The sequence below is a fragment of the Sinocyclocheilus rhinocerous genome, unplaced genomic scaffold, assembly GCF_001515625.1.
Source record: "Sinocyclocheilus rhinocerous isolate Xijiao unplaced genomic scaffold, SAMN03320098_v1.1 scaffold1982, whole genome shotgun sequence".
NCBI classification, from domain to species: domain Eukaryota; kingdom Metazoa; phylum Chordata; class Actinopteri; order Cypriniformes; family Cyprinidae; genus Sinocyclocheilus; species Sinocyclocheilus rhinocerous.
In genome coordinates this window covers 432,381-457,831 of record NW_015651555.1, presented here as the reverse complement: position 1 = coordinate 457,831, position 25,451 = coordinate 432,381, and the positions used below count along the sequence as shown (strand labels likewise).

The following is a 25,451-nucleotide window of genomic DNA, read 5'->3' as shown; positions in this document are numbered from 1 at the left end:
TCCCCCCCCCCCCTTTTTGCATTTCTTTACTTCATTATGTTAAATAGTAAAATACAATAAAATAATATAACAAAAATAAAATATAACAATATCATAAAAATAAAATACAGGCTCACATCACAAAATAAACAAGGAAAAAGATACATCACTAAAATACTTTCACATTCAAACACTAGATACACATGGCAAGAAAAACACACAGCTTTGCCCAAATTAAACCGCAGGTGCCTCTCAGCGCACACAGGGAGCCTCAGGTGTCCCTGTGCACACTGCTGTCATCTCCATGTGAAGGAAGACAAGATGGTGAGCTTTTTCCACCTTCTGCTCTCATTTGCACAGATGAGGAATGTGTGTGTGTGTGTGTGTGTGTGTGTGCAGCATGTGTAAAAATACTCAAAAGTGAAGAAAGCCTCTGATGTTTGAATCTGTGGTATCTCGCCATCTGTTTCTGTGATGCTGGGTGAGACAGACATTAATTCACCCTCCCTCTGATAATGAATCATTTGATACGGCTGGGAAAACTTTTTTTTTTTCCTGGCTAGCTGAATCGAGACTCTTGTGTTGACCTCATCTAGCTTCCATTCACTGCACTGCATCACATTATGGACATCTGACCTTGTTAATATCACTTATACTGGTACTGACCAGTATAAATAATACTAAATAATAATGACATGTAGTCCCAACCCTGACATCCAAACAAGAGACAGAGCAGGCCCAAAACATGCCCTATACAACAAGTACATGAACGCTTCTAGCTACACTACCATTCAAAAGTTTGAGGTCAGTAAGATTTTTTTTTTAAAGAAATTATTACTTTTATTCAGGAAGGTTGCTTTAAATGTATTAAAAGTGAAAGTAAAAATATATTTCAAATAACTGTTGTTTTTTAAACTTTATATTAATCAAAGAATCCTAAAAAATATGTATAACTGTCTGTTATATGTGCACAACTGCTTTCAACACTGATAATAATTTAGCGTTTGCCATTCCATGAATAAATTAAATTTTTAAATATATTAAAATAGAAAACTGTTATTTTAAATGGTAATCATATTTCACAATATTACAGTTTTTACTGTATTTTAATCAAATGAATGCAGCCTTTCTGAGCAAATGAGACAAACAATATACAGTAATTTAAAACCCTTAAGGTAAGGTCAAATTAGTGAAATTTTTGGCAAAAAGGTCAACAGTCCACTGTAACGTGTAGTGATGCATCGAGAACTGCTCACACAGCTCATTTTCAAACCAAGCAGCTTTCCAGTGGTTAAAAAGGTTCATTTGTATAACCAATCAGCATGCAGAAATCTTTCACTATCACAAGACAGTGTCCCATTGAAATGACTGGACTTCACTTGTGAAATGCACTGAACTATGGTAAATGTGACCACACATTCAGAGCTAACTAGAGGTTTTCTTAACTCATTATATGTTTGTTGCAACCAGCCATACAGATAACACAGAAAAACACTGTAGGCTCTGTTGGATTTGTCTCTTTATACATTGAACCACTCCAAAATGGTCTTAGTTTTAGATGAGTAACTTACACAAGCTGGTTAATATTTTTTTTTTTGCAAGTAAACCAACCTGACCAGTACTAGGTGACCAACCAAAGACAGCAAGAAAGTGCCCCCCCCCCCAAAAAAAAACTTATACCAATAACTAACATCACATATAGCAGGTCACTTAAAGTGTTTACCAGCTGATTAATTTAAGATAGTCTAGGCTGGTTTTATTATTCTTTTTTTACATTCTCATTTACCTTATAGTAAATGATAATTATCTTGAATATCACAATTATTTCCCCTAGAATGCAAAGAGATTAAAGAGCAAGTCTGCAATTAAAAGAGATTTCAATAAATCAAAATCTGCTATTCACATTTTATAGCTATATTGTATGGAAACAATACGTAAAAGTCTCATTGTGTGTATTTTTTATTTCTCCTTAGATATGAGGAAATAAAATGTCTTCAGCAGCAGTTTTTCTGCATTATTTTATCCAGATTGTTAACAAATGAGTTGAATGAGTTTGTAAATTATCAAATGCATAAGATCACGTTAACACACATTCACATTCAAACACACTCATTAACGATCCCACACACCGAAACAACAGCGTACACACACGTGTGGCACCTCAGAGAAGTGTGAATTTATGAATGGCAGTAGAACTCTTACGGTGACGGTGGGGATGGCGGTGACCAGCGAATACACCAGCACCGGAGGAGCTTTGCTGTCATCTTCAGGTCCTGGATGTGGCTTGGAGAAGGCTTTATCGAAGCAGAAGAATCCTTGAACGTGCACCGGGAACGTGTCCGTATACTCAAAGTAGTATGCCAGGAGAACCGTTCCAGCCATGATCACCAGCTGGAAATAGAACATGATTCCAGTTTAGAATAGAAAATCCGTTCTAATATGTGGATGGTGGCGTTCTGGAATAAAAAACGAGCTGCAGTCGGAATCTTCGGCTGAGTGAAGGAATAAACAGAAGAAGAAAAAAAAAGACAATTCTCCCCCGTGAGAGAAGTGACAGAAGATTTTGTGGCGTGAATGAGTGAAGGCAGCATAAAAGGATGCTGAGAGAATGGCTAGAATCTCTTCAGCTCTGCCTATCTATAGAAATAAAAAAGAGAGGCATGGAAGACACAAATAAAGAAAGAGAGGCATTTTACGGAAAAGAAAACAAGCAAATGAGAATGATCAAGGTAGAGAAGAAAAATAGGGGAGGAGGAAAAGAGATGGCAATGTAGTAGAGCGAGCGAGAGAGAGAGAGGAGGACTGGAGGGATGAGAGAGAGACAGAAACCCTGGGGGGAGAGAGAGGGAGAGGAAGGGGGTGCGTGTGCATCTGTGCTCTCAGCGGGAGAGGAAATGGGTATATCTCTACAAGTATAACATGCAGTTCTTTTAGATTTTTAGGCAGCAAAGATAAATAGCATGCCATTTATTACAAAAATTTATTGAATGGCATTTTACTTACAAATTGTAAACCGTTACTGATTCCAAATTACACGACAAAAATTGTAGTTACAATACGTTAATATGTTACATTACACATTTTAGGTAATATAATCAGATTACTTTTGATCTAACTTGTTTATCACATTGATTTAAATAGGATAATCTTGTACCATATTGATGTAAAAATAGAAAGAGTAAGAAAATATATTCCATTCATTGTAATTAACAACATGAGGTGCATTAAACATTAAATAACCTTACATCAAGGTTTCCCAAACTAGGGTTCGTAAAGGAACTGAGTTTAATGAGTTTAATGAAAAGCTAATAATTCATGAAATCATAAAAATGTAAAAAATAAATAAATCATTTAAAAATAAAACACTTACTAACAACATGAAATCATTTATTTGTTTACCTGCATGTCATGTGACCATTAACCAACGTCAGAGAACCGCGAGCATGCAAATGTGATTTAATTATTAAATATTTATTTTAAAATCTCAGGGGTACTTCAAGTAAATATATTAGGTGAAAGTTCAGGAATGCCTGCATTACATGTAAATAAGAAATAACATGAATTTGTGCATTTTAATGTGTTTGAAAGACAAAAGCCTTCCAAAGACATAGTAATAAATTATTAAATAACCTTTAATTAATGTGTTCAGTAGTTGAAAATATTTATTTTTCTCTCTCAGGGGTACTTCAAGTAAATATATTAGGTGAAAGTTCAGGAATGCCTGCATTACATGTAAATAAGAAATAACATGAATTTGTGCATTTTAATGTGTTTGAAAGACAAAAGCCTTCCAAAGACATAGTAATAAATTATTAAATAACCTTTAATTAATGTGTTCAGTAGTTGATGCAATGTTGAAACACATCTTAAACCTGAACTAATTTTTGTAAATCCAGTGGTCAAATGCTATGTGGCCACCTGACTAGTGACTGATCTCTGTGTGAATGTCCACAAACCTGACAGACTTTCTGAATGTATATAAGCGGTAGGATATTTTAGAAAGGAAAATTTAAAAGATGAAGAGGAGTTAGGGAAAATAAATAAATTATGAATAATTTATTGCTATTGTGTGAATAATATGTAATCATGTAATCCATAAAAAAATAACTGTAGTCTGATTACGAGTATTTTAAAATGTAATTTAATCTAATTACAAGTACTTAATTTTTGAAATCTGATTACATAATCCAGATTACATGTAATCAGTTACTACCCAGCTCTGCAAATAGGGCCTGAAGCTGAAATGATATGCTTTTTTTCCAGAATCTTCAGAAAATGCTGACTGACAACCCTAAACATTAAATTAGCTAAAGAATGTTTTTGTTTATTTTAGTTAGCAATTTGTATTTTCCAACAATAAACATAACATAAATGTTTTTAAAATGCTATGGTAGAATGGGAAACAGGGTTCCATATTTAGTCTAAACTGTGGCTCAAGTATAGGGTCTGCTAGTTTGGAACCAACAGCTGGATTAGATTTGACAAACTCATTTTTCCCATAAATTTGAGTTTTTTTCCCCTAAATTGATTCTAATCTAATAGTTCTTTCTACAAAAACAAAATGTTTTGTGCCTCTACTGGACAAGTGTCTTGAGACCAGAACTCATTATTAAAGCCAAAGTTCTCTCCATTTTTAACAATTTGAAATTTAACCAAATATACAATAGACATATTTTGTCATTCATTTGCTAAACACTTCAACCACTTCATAAAATGCTTACCCAATATCCGATGTTTGAAAATGCTCAGAATTGCTAAATCTGAACAATTTGACTTAGTACTGAGACTGAACTTAAACACAAGAAAACACTGAATTTGTCTTTAATGCTGTACTTTCTGTTCAACCCCCTTGTGTTGTGATATTTATTCCCTTTTAAAAATAACGTTTATTGCTTCTAACATCATATTATGATTTTTGACTACATTTTCTAACATTGGTAAGTTAGTCTTTATCAGTATTTTGTTTACACATATCAGCTTTGTGAAGCTCAATAGTTCAGTGTTGTGGAAATCATCACAGTGATCAAATTTGACAAAGTATTGGTACAAAGAAAGAATATTGACTGTGAATAATGGGGTGTCCTGCGAATAAATGTACTTACTAAACCTGTGTCTACATGTCTACAAATATACATGTCATCTCATCTCAGTCTTGTTGGGATCATTTGGTGATTATTGCCAAATTCTATCATCCATCAGTGCTTGAGTTCCTGATAAACAATTCTGAAAATCCAAAAAGCTCTTGTATAAACTGTTGCCTACTTATTACTTCATTCTTGTTCTACTCCAGTAAGATCTTTTCTGCTGACTGCTTCTGTCTCCTCCTGCTGTGCATGCTTTCATGTTATTTCTAGCTCCTATCCCACAAGAACATGAACATGAGTTTTCCGCTCTCACTCATCTAAAAGCTATCAACAGAGTTCTGCACCCAGCTTTAGTCTGCTTTGTAAGCCCTCACAGTGCTTCCTAACCTTTTTTGTCATTGGTAACTCAACAGCCACATCAATAGCCTTTCATCAACACCAAACTAGAAACAGATTTTACTGATATTATACTGGATATCATTCAACAGTATGATTTACTTCATTAAAGTGTCAATTATTACAATGATTTACAGTGGGTGAAAAAGACTAATTTAGTACCTATTTCCTCCTTGTAATGAGACACACAAGCTTGTTTGTCACGAGCCAACTCACAATCCTGGCCAACCATGGAGAATCGTTCTTGAGAAAAGCCTAACAATGAATTTATTTACAAATGAAATTCATATTTTTGTAATTCAAATCCTTCCTGGTAAGGAAATCACCACCTCAAAACAAATCCTGATGGCTGATTTTCATGTACCAGTTTATCTGAAGATTCTGTTGCTGGCTAATATAAGATAAAACCCAATTTGAATCCTGCCACCAGTGTTGCCAAGTCTGCGGTTTTTCCGCGGAATTGGGCTACTTTAACACTGTTGCCGCGGGTTGTTTTTGATGTCCGCGGGTTTAAGCGACCCCAATAATGTGATATTTAGCCCCTAAAAGGCGAATTTTACCAGGAGAACCCCACCAAAAACATGTATTTTACCCCACCGGAATGCGATTTTTACCGGGGATCCCCCTCGAAACGCGACTGGGTTAGTTTTGGGCTAGTTTTGAGTAGCAATTGGGCGGATTTTGTTGTGAAAACCTGGCAACCCTGCCTGCCACATTCATACAATCCTGTGTCACAGGGGTAAAAATTATGCTTTAGTAGGCAAAGCAGGTTACAGCTACCAATTTTAAGGGCTATATCTAACAGTTAATCAAACGAAAGAATTCAATCTTGACACAAGGCTTGGAATAATAATTCACTCATGCCTCATATCCTGTGTTAAATACAGTATTCTAAATACAAACAGTCTAATACAGTTTTAGTGTGGAATTAACAATCTGCTGCAAGATAATAATCCTCAATTAACCTAACCCAGATAAATCCTCTCTAAACTGGTTTGGAACAAATCTGGAATACAGAGATTTAAACGGATAAAAACCTTTACAATAATCCAAAAACTTAAACTACAAATCTTAATATATATTATATATATTTATAGTAAGATTGTCTTCATTTTTATTCACAAAGATGGATTAAACTGATCAAATGTGGCAGTCAAAACATTTACATTGTCACAAAAATTCAAATAAATGCTGTTCTTTCGAGCTTTCTATTCATCAAAGAGTCATGAAAAGAAAATGTATCATAGTTTCCACAAAGATATTTAGCAGCATAACTGCTTTCAACACAAATCAGCATATTTAAATGATTTCTGAAAAATCAGGTGACACTAAAGACTGAAGTAATGATGCTAAAAATTCAGCTTTGTTAATCACAGGAATAAATTACATTTTAAAATGAATTAGAAAACTGTTATTTTAAATTATAATAACATTTAATTGAATTAATGTTTTGCTGTATTTTTGATCAAATAAACACAGCCTTGGTGAGCATAAGAGAATCCTAAACTCTGATGTGTGTTATATTATGTTATATAATGTCCCATGTGCACTATAATTACTGTTTTAAAACTCAAAATAGTTTTATGCAAAATTATCACCAGGACATGTAAGAGAAATAAAATTTTATTGCCTCATGTGTACACGTTTGAAAGGCAATGAAAGCAGATGTGACTTTGTATACTGTGTATTCATTCAACAACAATGCCTGATATTAAAGACAATAGCCTGCATGTTTAACTATAATGTGAATGTCTGTTATATAATGTATTCTGTTTAGACTAATGCTTGAGGTTCTTCATCAAGATCAATGATTGTGGGGGACAAAATGCATTGCACAAAGACCTGACAGGAGTGACAGAATTGAGTTCATTAACTCATTTTCAATGGATGTGCTGATTGTGAGCAGAAGGCATGTGCTCTTGTTTAGCAATGTTGGAGAAGAAAGGTCACACATTCACATAAACAGCAGGAAAACAGGACAGATGGGCACAAGTCAAATGAACCTAACATTTTCAGATTAAACAATTATAAATGTATCCAAGAAACAAAGCCGGGTTTGACATAGCCTATCTTGGGTGAGTGCTGCAAATGTCATAAACACAGTTCTCAGTTTATTTGTTGAGAGAAATATGTCACAGATGTGTTTGACTACACATGGGATTTTTAAAGAGAGGTCCCACTTGTGGCCTCATTTTTCAGATCGAGTCTATTGCTTAGTCAGTTTTTCAGTCTTTATGAATTTCTAACTGCTGTGCCAGCAAATAAAAATTCAGCCGTCATGCTAACTCTGCCACTCTGTCAAAAACGGACAAGATGGTGACATAGAGAAAGAAAATATCTTTGGTAAACTTTAGCTATTGCCGTTAGCACTTTTGCACAGGAAAGAGGAAAAAACAGCTTAAAGGGTTACTCCACCCCAAAATGAAAATGTTGTCATTAATCAATTACCCCCATGTCGTTCCAAACCCCTAAAAGCTTCGTTCATCTTCGTCTTCATCTTAAACACAATTTAAGATATTTTGGATGAAAACCGGGAGGCTTGTGACTGTCCCATTGACTGCCAAGTAAATTGCACTGTCAAGGTCCAGAAAAGTATGAAAGACATCGTCAGAATAGTCCATCTGCCATCAGTGGTTCAACCGTAACGTTATGAAGCGACGAGAATACTTTTTGTACGCGAAGAAAACAAAAATAACGACTTTATTCAACAATTCGTCTCCTCTGTGTCTCTCCGCATCACCGTAGCGCCATTTTGAAGAATATCCGCTGAACGCAAGCAGCGTACGCTATTCTGTGTCAGCCGCGACACAAGGATACGTTTTCTATGTGTATTTACACTTTGATTTGAACAAAAACAGCGCATCCGTGCAGCGCGGCTGACACAGAAGAGCGAACGTTGCTTGCGTTCAGCGGATATTCTTCAAAATGGCGCAACGGTTATGCGGAGAGACACAGAGGAGATGAATTGTTGAATAAAGTAGTTATTTTTGTTTTCTTCGCGTACAAAAAGTATTCTCGTCGCTTCATAACGTTACGGTTGAACCACTGATGGCAGATGAACTATTCTGACGATGTCTTTCATACTTTTCTGGACCTTGACAGTGCAATTTACTTGGCAGTCAATGGGACAGTCACAAGCCTCCCGGTTTTCATCCAAAATATCTTCAATTGTGTTCCGAAGACGAACGAAGCTTTTAGGGGTTTGGAACGACATGGGGGTAAGTGATTAATGACAAAATTTTCATTTTGGGGTGGAGTATCCCTTTAAACCAGCCTAGGGTGGTTAACCAGTAACCCAGCCAGACCAAGCTGGTTATGTCGGTTTTAGATGGGTTTGTGGACCAGCTGACCGATTAGCCAAACCAGCTTCAGCTTCGCCAGGCTGGGGAGAAGATAAACTACCTTAAACCACTTAAAACCAGCAAAATCTCATGCAGAATTAAACATTTTGTTGTTTTCAGCAGGGTGATCTTGCAACCATTTTCTAACCCACTAATTGTGAGTCAAAGAAGTCTTCCTGACAAATGACAGTAAAAAAAAATCTTTTATCTTGAAACAAATTCTAAAAAAATTCACAGGAATATTACAGTTTAAGATTCTCACCTAAATAAAAAAATTTGCCAGGGAACTTCCCAACCAGTGGGATAATTGTGCCCTCTGCTGTTCACATACTGTACTTCAAAGGCTGTCCACAAAATTCAAAAAAAAAAAAAAAAAAAATTCAGACTTACCTGCTAAAGATATATAGATTATTTATATTACATCCAAGAGGCTTTCTTTAATCAGTTGACAGAAAAGAAAAAAACATGATGGTTGTCTTATCAAATAAACCGTTACTTTGCAATTTGTTGAATCATTCAGAGGGTTATATACAGTGTGTGTGTGTGTGTGTGTGTGTGTACACATACACACATGTACACAAATCCCCTACACAAAGGGATTTATCAAATGCTTTTATGCAGAGTGATGGGAAAAAATGCTTTAGCGCCACACAAATAACCGTGGTGAACAGATGGCGGGCATGCTATTCAAAAAGTTATGCGTTTTATTTATAGAAGTACAAATAGAAAAAACTTTGTTCAGAAGTGGATCATTCCTATTACAATTATTCCTCCTGTTCCAAAAACCCCAAAGAGCCACTAGCTGAGAAATAGGCTACCTCTTTTCTTTAGCATGCATTAGGCTTTTTACAATAGCTAAGCAAGCTATATGTGATCCTACATTGCACCTGGGGAAATTACACTGCTGTATTGAGTGCAAAAATGACTCTGTTTGTAGTGTAGGCTGCATGATATTTGGGTTTTACAACTTGTTGATCGTAATCTATTTTTCTATAGATGAAAATAATAAAGTGGCAGAGCTACTCTTCTTTTTTCTTCAGTGTGGGATCATAAAACTGTCTCACTGAAGCTCATGTAGGATGTTCAATGATGCCCATACGCGGTTCAAATAACTGTTTTGAGATGAATAACAAACTGGGTCTGTAAACCTCAGAGGAAAAAAGTTTAAATAGAACTCTTTTATATGGTTTTATTGTTGTTTGTTTCAGCAAGTTATCAAATGAATGCTGAATTGAGAATTCATAGATGCACGTCTACCAATTTTTCAGTGAAATAACTGCACGATAGCCCATGTATTTTTGCACGCATGAGAATACATTAGTGAAGGTTTTACTATTACAAAAAGTAGAAAGCAAGAGACCTACTTTAGAACAAAAAAACAAAAACAAAAAAGGAACAGAAAAATCTTTTTAGAGTTTTTTTTTTCTTTGTGCTAACTGCTCAAATTCTACCAGATCTTTTTTTCTCAGCAAGCCAAATTTATTATTCATAGATTATTCATAGACATTCTTTGATGTCACATATGTAGTTTTTTCCAATAACATTTTCTTCTTTTACATTGTATGAGCATTTAATTAGTTTCTACTGAGCACTTCTGTTTCTCTACTTGGATACATTTTCCAAGTAGATATTTTCTTTAAGTTACATATTTTACGATTATATTTTTCATTCAACACATTGCATTCTTCATCTAATTTGCGTTTGACTTGGTTTTGTGATTGGGCTGCAAAGAACTAAGACAAATTGTGATCAAAGTAATGCTCTTTCCTCTTAGCAAACACTTCCATGTGTTTCTCCCACTTCTGCTGTTCTGTGGAAGTTCAGAATTAGTCTCTTATCTCTGGTTTTACCTAATCTCCAGCAACACACTTGCTGAACGCCAACATGGGAATGAGTTATCTCCTCTGGGGGACATAAGCGGGGACTTCAAAAACTGAACCCTAACAAAACATGTCTAACAGATTACAAGAATGCTGGGTGGTGGCTGCTCATGAGGCGAGCAGCTGGGCGGATAATCCAAAGGTTACAGGTTCAAATCCCAACTGGAAGATTCATGATTTAGAGAATGTTTCCACAGCACTCGATCAATAATAAAATAATCAATATTAAAAAGTACTGTAAGTTGCTCTGGAAGTGTAAATATTACATTGTAAACCATGATTTTTTTTGAATTTGTAAATAAAACAAAGAATATGTTTTACAAGAGAATGCTAATTCAATCTTTCTACTTGCAAAATTTCATGTTTAATTCAATGTGTTGCTTGCTGTTTCTTTGCGAAATTTACAAGAAATTTCTAAATGAAAATTCTTTCTACACTTTTTTTTTAGAATAACAATGTACTGTATGTTACAACCAGGGCTATTATCGTTAGCTAAAACTAAAACTACTTGAAATAAACTTAACCTAATAAAAAAAAAAAAATATTGATACATACAGAATTTACAAGAAATTTCTAAATGAAAATTCTTTCTACACTTTTTTTTTAGAATAACAATGTACTGTATGTTACAACCAGGGCTATTATCGTTAGCTAAAACTAAAACTACTTGAAATAAACTTAACCTAATAAAAAAAAAAAATACTGTATACATACAGTATATAGTTTTTATTTAAAAAACTAAAAAAAAAATATTTTTTTTTCAAGTAAAAACAAAGTAATAAAATGTAATAAAATGAAAACAAAAAAAGATAACAATAAAATAAAAAAATATATATAATAAATTGAAAATATTCTCTTCCCTTCTCCAGGTCAATAAATAAATAAATAAATAAATAAAAAAACTTGACAGACAAGAGAGATAAAGCAGGGACCCTTTCATTACATATGAAGGGGTTCATTACATACATATAAAAGCTTTGCATACAAGTCATACTGTATATACAAGTCATTATTTATTTTGGATTCATCATTATTTAGCCTTTTTTTCTTCACAAATATAGTCTGAGATCAAACAACCAACCCTGCAGTAACGTCACAGACCCTGCATTAGAATACATTATAAAGCGTTACCACTTTGATTAAGGTCAATATGATAAGCATTTTATACATATGGAATCCAGTTAAACGGGTATGTTAATTGCCATGGGTCAATAGTGAAGTCAGTAACTAAATAGAAAGTTGGAAAGTAAATGAACTCTTGAACAAACCAATCTGTTCAAAATCTGCCATGTTTCAGTGTTCTTATTTTGGAGACATGGTAGAAAGCAGTTTAAGCCACACTAAGTGTTCATTGATATAGCTGGTCTGTGCTGAGAGATCCTTGAGCTTTTAATGGGCAGATAACATATATCCCACAGTGATGAGACGAAGCACGAAATGAAAGCGAGCTGGAACTGCATCAAGGAAAGGGAAAAGAAAAATGCCTGAGACAATTTTACCAAATGCAACTGATAATGAGATGCAAATGTAGAACAAAGGATTTTGCACCACAAGAGAGAGCTGGATTCCAGCAGAGAGCGCTATTTTGTTATGAAAGCGTGCTGGAGACACTGAGGAGTTTGTACAGGGCTGGTTACCACCAACCTCTGGCTGTGCTTGGAATACTAGCTTACTACTTACTGTGCAGTATACACTTTGACAAAGCAGGCATTCCATGAAACATTATTATACATTATTATCAAATGACCTCCTCATGTTCTAAATGAGAGGTGTCTGGTTATCAACTTAAACGCATTAAAAAAAAAAATCTGTAACAATGTTTTAACTTTTGTTTTAACTTCTGACCAAATAATGAGTCAAAATAGAGATTACAGCAGTAATTAAATAACTGTGCTCAGCATGGTTACTACATACTGCAGAAATAATAGAAGCAAAGTTAGTATGCTATTAAAACAGCTTTTGTCCTTTTTTCAGAGGTTGCTAAGTAAATCTGAAATATATAAAAATATATGATAACAAAACTTTTAAAAAATGCTAATAAACTGCCCAGCTAACAAAATATGTTCTAAGAATGTTTTGCTAATGTTTCCATTATGGAAATGCTATTTCTGAATGTTTTCTGAACATACAAAATGTTTTTCTTGGATACATGAATGTTAAGGGAACATTCCATTGCACCATTTTTCAAACATTATGGGAACATAATTTTAAATGTTCCTGGAATATTCTAAAACAAGTAATAATATTTAAGAAACACCCATATAATACATTTTAAAAGAAAAACGTTCCATGAATGATGTATAAACAACATTTTTGCGCTAACATCTTGAGAACATTATTAAAGACCAGATAACTTTAATGAATATTCTATTAATGGTACTGGAAGAATGTTTGTTCATAATTTTGAGAGAATATTGCCACAGCGTTAGCCAATGTTCTGAGAATGTTCCCTGTTAGCTGGGTGGTTTAAAAAACGATTAGATGGCATGAGAATAGATGGCTTTCTCAGAAGTATATACTCACTGTAGAAGTCTGGTCACCTGTAAACAAAACCTCGTTCCTCTGCAGAAACTGTAGAGCAGCCAGCCAATCAGATTAGAACATTTCAAATGTATTTTTTTGATGTAATTTAGTGTGAGGTTTGCAGATGGTCTGTGCATGGACTGTGGGTGGTCTGGGGATGTGCTGGCTGATGCTGAGGCTACAAGAGCTCCAATTTCAAACTATATCACCATGCATTAAGCGTTCCTAAATCAAAAGTTGGATGAACAGCATCTGCGAAATGGCAGGTGTTGAGATTATGATAATTTACTATATTTCAAATATTCTTTAAAGCCCATTCCTGCTGTTTTCTTGAACCCATTAAATGTATTCCTCAGATCCATCTTTAGGACAGTGGTTCTGAAAAGGTGTGTTATTACCCCAAAATGGATCACAGGTGTGTCCTGAAAACCTTGAACAAAACTATAGTACGCAAGATTAAAATAAATACTAATTTCATGTTCACTTGCAGCGAGGATAAACTGGGTTCAGGTTTAGAGTCAGAAACGACTGAAATCCAACAAATGTCAATTTACTCATTCAGTATACATCATGTTAATAATTTTGCATATTGTTGGGTTAAAAGATAGTCCATGGAAAAAAAGAAAATTCTGTCATTCTGAGTATGATGTTCCAAACTAGTATGACATTCTTTCTTCTGTAGAACATAAAAGGAGATATTTTGAATGTCCAAAATAACAGTGGACCCCACTAACTTTCATTGCATGGAAAATGCAATGAAATAAATGACGCAGGATTAACTATTTCAAGTGTAAAAAGCTCTAAAATGTCTTCTTTTTTGAAAGAAAGTAATAGAGTTGTGTCACAAATTTCAAAGTTTCAATTTAATGACTTTTTTTTATTTAATAAACGAACAACTTTGGTTCTTTGTTGGGTCATTGCTTGATATCTAATGAAGCAAAACCAGTTGAGAACCATTGGACACAAAATTTGGACCCAAATGTGTATTTTGGCAATGTTAATATGTACATTTGGTTACTTTGGAAAGCCTGTGAATTTTGAAGTCCCATCAAATTCCTATGTAAGGCTGATGCAAACGGTTTTGGCTGGAATCTTTGCCTCCGCACTGGGTCTAAAGCGACTGAAGCAATCAGGCGCTGTGTACGCTAACACTGTTCATTAGCAGGATTAATTAAGAGCGCTTTTGTGGGTTTTTGCCTCTGAGACCTAGGAGCCAACGAGGACTCTGGAATAAAGGGATGTGGGAAGAGAACATCACAGATGAGTAAAGAGGTCATGGACTTATGCCAGCCTGACAGTATACTGTGACTGAGTTCAAAGGATGAAAGTACTGTTCATGCTAATCTTAAGTGACTCATGCGTCGCAGTCAGGTATGCTGTGTGACTCTAATGTGTTCGGTTCTAAAAGTATTTATTAGAGTTGCCAGTCAGGGGAGCAGAGTTTCAGGTACAGTTTAATGTATTTCAGCTCCACAGATTATTGAAAATGGCAGTGCACGTCCCAGGTGGAGTGTTATAAAAAAAAAGCGTTTTCTGAATTCAGTATTATCATTCAAAGCTGCACCACAAACTAAAGAAATTCTGTCATTATTTACTCATCTGCACATCCAGATGTCATTCCAAACCTGTATTCTGTTAATTGTTTACATGGAATATAAAGCGATAATTTTGACAAACCTTCATGGAGTTACGTACTTACTGTAGAATTTGAATTTTTTGGTGAACTATTCATTAAATAATCTTTCTTTAAGTATTCCCATGGTGAATTCTCATGCCTTTACACAGACACAGCCAACTTGGTGAGTTACTATAACTATGGTATTTCATAAGCTACAAAGACAAGATAAAATCTCAAAAGAAACGCTGAACAAGATGACCCAAGAGGATGTATTATCCCTTTGAAGACTTTAAAATCTTAAATTCCTTTCAGTTCCACTAGAAGGCAGAGCATAATGTTCATGACAAAAAAAAAAGGTGAATATGGAAGCCTATGGAAGGGTGGACTGAGAAGTGAACAACCTTTAATTCAGTGTACAACTCACCTCTACAAACAGGAAGCATGGCACTATATATCTGCTTCTCTTAACTCCTCCCCTCCCCACAATCCTCCTTCTGTCCATCTCTTCTGTCTTTAGTATATCAGTCAGAGACCTAGAACAAACACAGGCATCAAACAATAATTTCAATGAGATTATCTCGCTAATTCAGTTGGATTGTTCATGTGGACAAAATTTTAGATTTAATGCATGTATATTATCATCTAGAGCGTTGCAGTGATGACATATTTTTGTAGGCCAACCTGTAGGTTCACATCACCCTGGTTCCCTTGATAAAATCCCAAAAGGATTTTTCCACTGGCATTTGGATTATTGCAGAAAATAAGCTCTGTGACCAACAAAAGTTTATGATTCTTGCATATTTTTTTTCATAATCTTCACAAATCAGCACAACTTTTATGAATATTGAAGAATAAATACTAACATGACACAATCACATTCCACGTTTGCACTCTGACAACTCTTTCAGTCTTTACAAACTGTAAAAACACTTTCTTTGAAAGTTTGTGTTACAATAGTTTGCAAGAGCTTGATTATAAAGACAGCTGCACGCACATGCTGCATGCAAAAAGAAAGAAAAAAAAACAGCACGATATGTGTAGTCCAATTAAAAAACAAATGACTCCAATGAATTGGTTATTAATGAATCGTTCTAAAAGATTTACTGAAATCCCACCAAGAAACCAAAAATGTATTCTCTCTTTATCTCTGTACCTCAATGTCACTTCTTTGTTCATGGTTATCCTGACTTTTATATTGGTCATGCAATGATCATGATATGACTACTCAATGTAATAATATGACAAGAAAGAACAACTAAAATTGTTAACTTACAGTGAACAAAAGTGTTTTCCCACCTCATTTTTCATTTGAACTTTTCTTGGGTCTCAAGATTAATTATAGGCCTAGGTCCTACCATGACAAAGTTTTGAACTTCCTGTTTTCAAACACTGCAAAACTGGTAAAATCTACAACAAAAAGTGTAAAAAAACTAAAATGTGTGCTGTCAGCTCACAGGTGGCACGCACTTTTTAAATTTAAGCTGAAATTCTAACAGATGCAAACAAGTTTCAAATGGTTTACAGTGCAATGATCATGATATGACTACTCAATGTAATAATATGACAAGAAAGAACAACAAAAATTGTTAACTTACAGTGAACAAAAGTGTTTTCCCACCTCATTTTTCATTTTAACTTTTCATGGGTCTCAAGATTAATTATAGGCCTAGGTCCTACCATGACAAAGTTTTGAACTGCCTGTTTTCAAACACTGCAAAACTGGTAAAATCTACAACAAAAAGTGTAAAAAAACAAAAATGTGTGCTGTCAGCTCACAGGTGGCACGCACTTTTTAAACTTAAGCTGAAATTCTAACAGATGCAAACAAGTTTCAAATGGTTTACACATAAATATTTTATCCTCTTAGAAATATGTGAAATTAAAATAAAGACAAGACATTAAAAAATAAAGATATGTATACATTTACATATTATTGCAGCTATTCCATAAGCAATGTCACCATGGCATCAGATTATCCATAAAACTATTATGCATTCACAATAATTCTTCCATCACGTGTAAAGAAAAAGTGCACTGTCAGCTCACGAGTGGCATGCACTTTTTAAACTTTAGCTGAAATTCTGACAGATGCAAACAAGTTTCAAATGGTTTACACATAAATATTTTATCCTCTTAGAAATATGTGAAATTAAAATAAAGACAAGACATTAAAAAATAAAGATATGTATACATTTACATATTATTGCAGCTATTCCATAAGCAATGTCACCATGGCATGAGATTATCCATAAAACTATTATGCATTCACAATCATTCTTCCATCACCAGCTCTGTGTCTTCAAACTGGAATCCTGTCTAGCAGTGCAGCATCAAGAACATTATCAGCACAGCGACTGCCTGTTTCATTTGCAGCAGGGACTCGCAGAAAAAGAAAACCAAATTCCCTCTGTGCTGAACAGAAGATGAGTTTTAGGATGAGGGGCTGAAATTTGAGATTAGAAATCTTAGTTTAGCACTTCAGAATTCTCTCGTTTGATGTATAGGTCACAAGCACACACTCACATGCATGTCACCCCCAACAAAGAATGCATTAGTAAAGAGACCAACAATATGAATCTAAGCGCTCTTAAAACTCTGTAATGATCAAGATCACTTTTATGTTTTCTCCACTATTGTTACATAATGAGGGGGAGAGAGATGAATAAAGACAGATGAATAAAACATGAGGTTTCATTTCTGTCTTTAGTGATGTGTTCCTCAGGCCCAGCAGCAAACACAACACCACAAACATCTTGTAGCTGTCAACATCTACACAGAGCCATTAAAATTCATCGTCTAAAAATGCTGAGGTTTGAGTTGAAAAAAGTGATTTTATGCACCAATTATGATGCAATAACTTAGGTCTGCAACTCTACCAAGTTAAAATAAGGTATTTGTGCTCCTTTTTTTAACGATTTTATAAACACAGTCTACACTTTGTACAAAAAAAAGAAAGCTTCCAGCTAATAACTCATTGTTACCAGGGATCTTTTGCTTGTCAAAACGTTCCCTGAACACACCTTTTGAGATTCTTTTTTGGTCAGCTAAGAGATTCTCAAATTTCTGTGTTGGACAAAGCTGGTTTATGCTGGTTTGGTGCTGGACTGACAATGTGTTCTCATTAATAACTCTTTCACTATTCTCTTTAACAATTCTTTTACTATTTCTCATTTCTTGCATCTATGTTCTAGTCTGCACTTCTCTAAACAACCTTGGAACTCTGTATTGTGGTATTTGTAATGCTTATGTCGCTTTGGATAAAAGAATCTGCTAAATGAATATTTAAACATTAAAGTCATTGTTGTCAAATCTGGTACAACCCAACTGAGGCATGGCAGGGGAAGATAACAGTGAATAAAACATTTGTCCTGTTCTTCACACAAAACTATCACAGACTAATGACACTATGAGCTTTTAACAAAGGTTTTAAAGGGACAGTTCACCCAAAAATGAAAATTCTGTCATCATTTACTCACCCTCATGTTATTTCAACCCCCTAACTGATGTGTGCATTGATTACTGTTTATATGTGAATAAAAGCCTAAATTAAATCTGTTCATCATATAAAGCGAGCAAGTCTCTTCAGAAAATTTAGACTAAACCGCTCAATTCATATGGTTTAGTTTAACGATCTCTTTATGAACTTTTTTCTTCTTTTTTCAACGCCTTTTTTAATGACTCATGGCGAGAGAAAGTTTAATTTTTCAAAATTAGAATAAGATGTTTAAGATAAATTTTTTTGAAAAAACAAAACGTATTAACTTTTTGAAGCATCAAAGTGGTAGTTGCGCAGAGTGTCAATGGAGGGACATAAATCTCTCAGATTTAGTTAAAAATATCTTCATTTGTGTTCCGAAGATGAACGAAAGTCTCACAGATTTGGAATGACATGAGGGTGAGTAAAGGATGACAGATTTTTTGGGTGAACTATCCCTTTAAGGATATTCAGAATTCAAAAACAAGAACTTTATGGCAAAAAAATATGGTAGCAACAATTTATGTTCCGATTAAACTTATATTTATGGTACTAAACCTTATATTTCCTTAACCAAAATAATGTTAATATACTAAATATACCAAAAATACATAGCAATAATGTTAATCGACATAATATATATAATGTTAATATATATAATATTAATAACCATCTTTAAAGTTCATCACAAGTAGCAAATACTTGCAAGTAGTAAATACAAATATATAGATGGTGCGCGTCATGACACTAAAATAATTGCTCTTTTTCACTTCCAAAAACTGTACATTTCCTGTAAAATTACATTGTACAGTAAACAGTTTTTCACCATACTGTAGGCTATATAGTTAAGGGAAATACCATTAACAGGTTTTTACCATAGCATTTACATTACATTACTTTAACAGGTAAAACTATGGGCTAAGGGCTAATCGTAACTGGGCTAAATCAAACAACAATTTCAAACACTTCTGCCATGTTCTCATGTCTAAAATTCTGTTTGAAGCCTTGCACTGAGAAGCTGCTGAAGTGACAGCGGCTCTAATGCATTATAGTTTTGTCCTGAGGACCAGCTGCATCTGGATAATCCTTTATTCCTAAAAGCTTGATTTGGTTGAGTAGGTGTAATGACTTTATACTGTTGAAACTCTTGAAAGTGAACCATCAAAACCTCAGTTTTTAAATGAGTGCCTTTGAGTGCTGCTCTTACAATTAACAATACACTGACAGACCACTGACATGCATCAGAAACTCTCGCACTACACTGAAAAGTGGGGCGCTGCATTTACAGCAAACACACAGCACAGGAAAAATGAGCACAGGTGTACGTTCTTAAGAAATCCATCTTCAAAGGGAAGTCTAAGGCACCCTGATACGTCTATCCTCTGAGCTCTTTAAAACATACACTCTTAGCAACTGAGAGAAGGAAAGACAAATTCAGGTCACTGCTAAGGAGTATTAGAAGCAAGGAGAGCACAAGGGACAGGAAGGACAGCAAGGCAAGAGTCTTTAGCTCACATTGTATCTTGAAAACTAGCTTTTGTCATTTCTCCGATCACAAATGCAGACATGGTTTTATGTTTACGCGGCGCGATGCAACGCAACGCGTAAAAAGACAGTATAAATCATTATAATCCATAACTATGTCCCCACTGGATGCAACGAATGGCTCGGTTATAATGGGTTTTCATGTTTTTGAATCATCGCTCCGGCCTGACAGGGCATCATCACAATATGGTAAGGGGCGTAACATTTCTGTCACACGCTTGAGATATTCGGCCAATCATAACGCACTGGATAGCTGGCCAATCACAGCACACCTTGCTTTTCAGACCGATGAGCTTTGTAATAATCGACGCGTTTCAGAAAGGCGGAGCATAGAGGAGAAACAATAATGTACAGTATGTGGAAAATAATGTGTTTTTTTAACCTTAAACCGCATAAACATTTCATTACACCAAATACACAAAATAATGTTCTTTTTAGCAACATCATATGACCCCTTTAAAACCTGACCTTGATCAACAATTTTAAAACATTAACCTTTTTTAGACTCTGGCCACTAGAATTACTAGTTTTGAAGAATATCTAATTCGCTGACACTGATTGGTTGATGGAAGCACAAGAATGCACACGTCCCAAATCCCACACTAGTGACTGTCCTAAACTGTGACGTGAATGGAAGCAGATAAATATAAGCCCATTTCACGCTTTTAAGAGCACTTCAAAAAATAGGGCATTGATAAAACATGATTTACTTGTCAGAATGCACGGTTACTTTTGAATGGCTGCCAATGGTGGAAGATGCCATTTGTTCCTATAATGGTGGGAGTAGTTAAGCTGTATCTACCAGTAGAGGCTAACTGAACCATGCTAATCAGCAAAAAAAAACAAAAACCTTGGGTTTGCTGACATCAGGTTGGCTAGCAAGACAGCATTTTGGATACGGAAGTTAGCAAAACGATTGAAATTGTTTATATTGTACACTTTTAAGCCATTTGCACCAATACATCTGAATCAAATAAACAATAAAAGAAACATTCTGTCACTAAAAATAGCTTTTTACAATATGCTACAGTAAATCCTAAAGCATCATCTTTTTAAACTTTGATTGAGATAACATGTTGGATAAAAAAACATTTCATGATTCTATTTTTAAAAAAACCAAGCAAAGCCCAGAAAAAGGTTAGCATGCATTTTGCAGTTCTAACCCAAATATACAATGTGAAAAAACACAGTGCTTGTAACGGCAAGTTGTTTAGCAACAGACAACCAATCATAAATTGCCTCATTAAATATTCATGCACTTTGTACAGCCTCAGAAACTTTCACACACTATTTAGATGTTCAGCATCTGAGGAAAGCAGATAAAAATATCAAACAGGGATGACAAAAGTTTTTTCCTTCTATGTTTTATTTTTGTCTTTTTGTTTTTGGTAATATGATTTAAAAGACAACCAGAGCGGATTTAAATGGAAGGCCGTTTCTGCCATTCGCAATTCTGAGAAATAAAGTCGTAATTCTGGGAAAAAAAAGTCAGAACTGCAAGATATAAACTCGCAATTATAAGATTATATATTTTTTTACTTCTGAATTGGACTTTATTACTCGCAATTGCGAGTTTATATCTCACAATTCTGAGAGAACAAGTCAGAATTACAAGAAAACTAAATTCTGAAAAACACAAAGAAAACAGTCTCACAATTCTGACTTTCTCGCAATTGCAAGTTTATATCCTGCAATTCTGACTTTATCATTTGTAACTGCAAGTTTATATCACACAATTCTGAGGAAAAAAGTCAGAATTTGCAAGTTTATATCTCACAATTCGTACTTTATTTCTCACAGTTGCGAGTTTACATCCCGCAATCCTGACTTTTTTTCTCGCAATTGCAAGTTGATGTCTAAACTATATAAAAAGGCAGAATTGTTAGATAAAAAAGTCATAATTACCTTGTTTTATTTTTTATTCAGTGGTGGAAATGGATTTAGGATTCATAGGATTTATGTCTGGTCACCAGCATGAAATTCATTCTATATGTAATTGTCTCCATGCTTCATAACTATTAACTAGCAAGCTATTTTGACAATCAGCTTCAAAAAATTCAAAACCTGGCTTCACAGTGTGAAACAAGGAACAAGATTATTTAACACAGGGATAAGAAAGTGAACCCTAAGTGAATAATTCCAAGTGTAAAACAGCCTATTGTCCCTCCTACTGTGTGAAAATAGTGCAATATTTGTTAACCAAATGCCGTAACTGTCTACACCAGAAATACATGCTTATCAGATCATTTGCAAGGGATTTGCTGCCATCTTTCAGCTCTGTTGCATTTCAAACAACAGCAGCGGACTCAAAGACAGGAAAAATGGCCCATGTACAACCAGTATGATCTGAAGCTAGAGAATGAATATGAGAGTGCTCAGATGTTTCATGCTCTCTGTGTACACACAGAAAAGAGGGCATGTGGGTCTCTGTGTGTCGCTCGCAGTGCAGAAATCTTCAGTACCAGCTGCTGACTGTCTGCTTTATCCTCTGCATGACAGCCAAGACACATCCGCACACTCTGATTTAATTGCTTAATCCACATGATCTTGGGTATGGCTTTTGACTTGCAGGATTAAGTCTGGTCCACATTGATTGTAGCTTATTCTGGCCAAGAACCACCTACATAGACAGGAAAAGGCCACCTGACCACTGGGAAAGCTACCTATTACAATTTGTTGTTTTCATGTACCATCTAGGGGCAGGTTTAAAAGCAATTATATTAAAATAGTTTAATTTAATAGTGTAATTTTTAAACAGACCAAAATGTGGCACACAGTTTTATAAAATGTTTAACAAAATGGAACTGACGTCGCAGATCATGGCCTTCGAATGATAAAAGTTACAATTCTTCATTATACATTGATAATAAGAAGAAATGTTTATTGAGCACCAAATCATCATATTCAGGGTTATTTAATACTGAAGACTGGAATAATGGCTGCTGAAAATTCAGCTTTGACATCACAGGAATGAATTACAATTTCAAATATACAGTATACAAATGGAAAACAGATATTGTATTATTTTAATATAGATATTTTGCTTTTTACTGTAATTTTATGAAATAAATGCAGACTTGGTGAGTATAAAAGACTTCTTTTAATAACATTTTACTTAAAATTGTACTACATTTTTCTCACAACAGTCATCACTGTAGCAGGCGTTTAACTTTATCACCAGTAGTGCATGCTTGAGTTCAAGCTGCCACAGAAGATACGCTTTGAGGTCAAGCTAACAAAGTTAATGAAATCATGAATTTGAAACCAAATGAGATCCTGCTCCCTTTATACATCTATTGACACAGAGCTGCAGTTTTACCTCCTGCCCAACATGCACTGTATATTTTCTAGTGGTGCACAAAATCATTTATGCATTTGGTTAACACTTTAATCCAAAGCGACTTGCATTGCATTTAAGGTACACATTTTATCAGTCCATGCTTTCCCTGGGATTTGAACCCATGACCTTGGCATTGCTGGCAACATGCTCTGTTGTTTGAGCTACATGGTAACAATTCATAAAGTGTGAGTTCTTTAAGTTTATAAATAATTAAAATTTTGAAAGTTTAGTTTGATTCTTTATACCTGATAGGCTACATTGAAGGACACTTGTTTTTGGATTGTGCTTGTCAGTTTTAACTGCAATATGGATCAGACGGTCAGCGAACAGACTGTGGGCGGGACGTGGGTGTGTCGTCTGAGGCTGACACTCAAATTTAGTAGATGAAGCATACTGATTATGATTACATTAGGGCTTCAAGTTTACACACACACACACACACACAGTGAGCTTATGCAGTACTAACAGGCAGTATTCATCATTGCATACTGCAGGTCCTAACAAAACAGTGCAAGTATACATACAATTGCCAAAGTAATACCTGCCCTAAAACACAATTGTAGCTGTAAACATATATTTACCTGAGTACTTAATCTCTAGCACACTTTTAAAAAATAAAGGTTCCAAAAGGGGGTTTTGGCAGCAATGCCATTCAAGAACCATTTTTTTTCTTTCTTTTAGTGTGAAGAACATTTTAATAATCTAAAGAACCCTTTCCACTATAAAGAACCTTCAATGAAAAGTTTACATGGATGTTAAAGGTTCTTCATGAAACCATAGATGCCAATAAAGGACCTTTATTATTAAGCATGCACGCTTACACTACCAAACAAACTAATACAAAAAAGCACACCATGCACTCCAGTTGCAAAAGTTTACATTTACATCACTGTCACTTTTGTTTAGAGAAAAAGACAAAGTCTTTCTGTGTGACACACAGTGCCACTGCACTACGACTCCCTGATGTGGGTCAGACCCTGAACAGTTTCTCCCTGCAACAGCCTTGATCTAGTACTGCCTCTGTTGCCTTCGCATTCAAAAGCATTGAATCCATTACAGCCGGCTTATTTTGCCACCCAAATGCCTGCCCACAGCCCACATTCACCATTACAAACACATCAGCGAGAGTGAGAGAGTGCTTACCTCTAATGGTTGTAGCAGTGATGGAAGTAAAGGTTCTATATTACAGCCATTCCAGCTGGACGTGAAGACAAGTGCTTTTGGAAGTGTGTGAATGAAACAGCAGCACCTGCTTAACACAGCTCTCTGAATGTAAACGGCTGTCTCTTCACCAGAGGCATACTGCCACACTTCTCTCTCTCTTTTCTCTCCTCCTCTCACTCTGTTTTTCTCTCTCGACACACACACATTGCCAGTTGCATCAGTGCCACCCCTCTCCACATTAAGAGATGTAATGTGAATAAGCTGGACGGATATCCCAGCGTTCAAGAGCAAAGATCAAGCTAATTCATTAAGAGTCTATTATAGAATAAAGGTCTGAGAGAGAATTATAGATGAAATGGAGCAAAAAACAGTAAGAGGAAAAAGCAAACAAAGGATGCTGGGACAAACTGAAAAGAAGAGGAAACATTTTATGGCTGTAATTTTCACAAAAAATAAAAATAAAAAACAATCATGAATGAAAATAACAGTGCTTCAGGTGATAAGATCTAAATTAACTGGTTTACACTACAAACATATTTTTAATGGTCAGATCAGGTACAAATATCTCATTAAAGTACAGAATTTTAAAGTTGCTAATTATGATAGAGTTAAAAAATATCAGTATCACAAGTATTAACATATTAATCAACCAAATCTTTGTGACTTTATGCATTATAAAGCATCAGATAAATAGATTATTTACTGATTTTTAGACCGTCACAGTCTGAAGAACTTATAAAAGTATAGGATCTTTGACCTAAATACAAATTTATGTATGATATTTAATATGTTTGCATGTGCTGTGGGTGTATTAAGTAGCTGGATAATAAAAAGATAAAACAGAAAAGCTGTGAATAAATGCATGTGAATAATAAAAGACAGAGAGAGGGAGGGGACTATGATCAACCCACTGCTTTTAGTGAGCTAGTTCTGCTGCATGACATTGTTGAAAAATATCACAAGGTCTACATGTAGGGCGGGAGGTAGATTTGCAGTTCCCATGGAAACTCGGGCACCATGCCTCACGAGAGAGACGTTCCCTTGCACTCTTTAACATCGACGGATCCCTTGGACGATCTATGCAAAAATTGCAATGTTTCGGGTCA

The 25,451-nt window shown here is 35.0% G+C and overlaps 1 protein-coding gene across 1 annotated transcript in view; it reads right to left on the bottom strand.

Moving 5' to 3' along the window:
* Nucleotides 1-24,341, bottom strand: part of LOC107713105 (phospholipid phosphatase-related protein type 5-like) — a 53,606-nt gene extending 29,265 nt beyond the window's left edge. The window contains exons 1-3 of the mRNA XM_016518537.1: nt 24,325-24,341; nt 15,246-15,354; nt 2,182-2,370 (exon numbers count right to left, since the gene is read on the bottom strand). Coding sequence (XP_016374023.1) covers nt 2,182-2,370; nt 15,246-15,323 — 267 coding nt within the window. The 5' untranslated portion in view covers nt 15,324-15,354; nt 24,325-24,341. The remainder of the gene's footprint in view (nt 1-2,181; nt 2,371-15,245; nt 15,355-24,324) is intronic.
* Between the last annotated feature and the right edge of the window lie 1,110 nt (nt 24,342-25,451).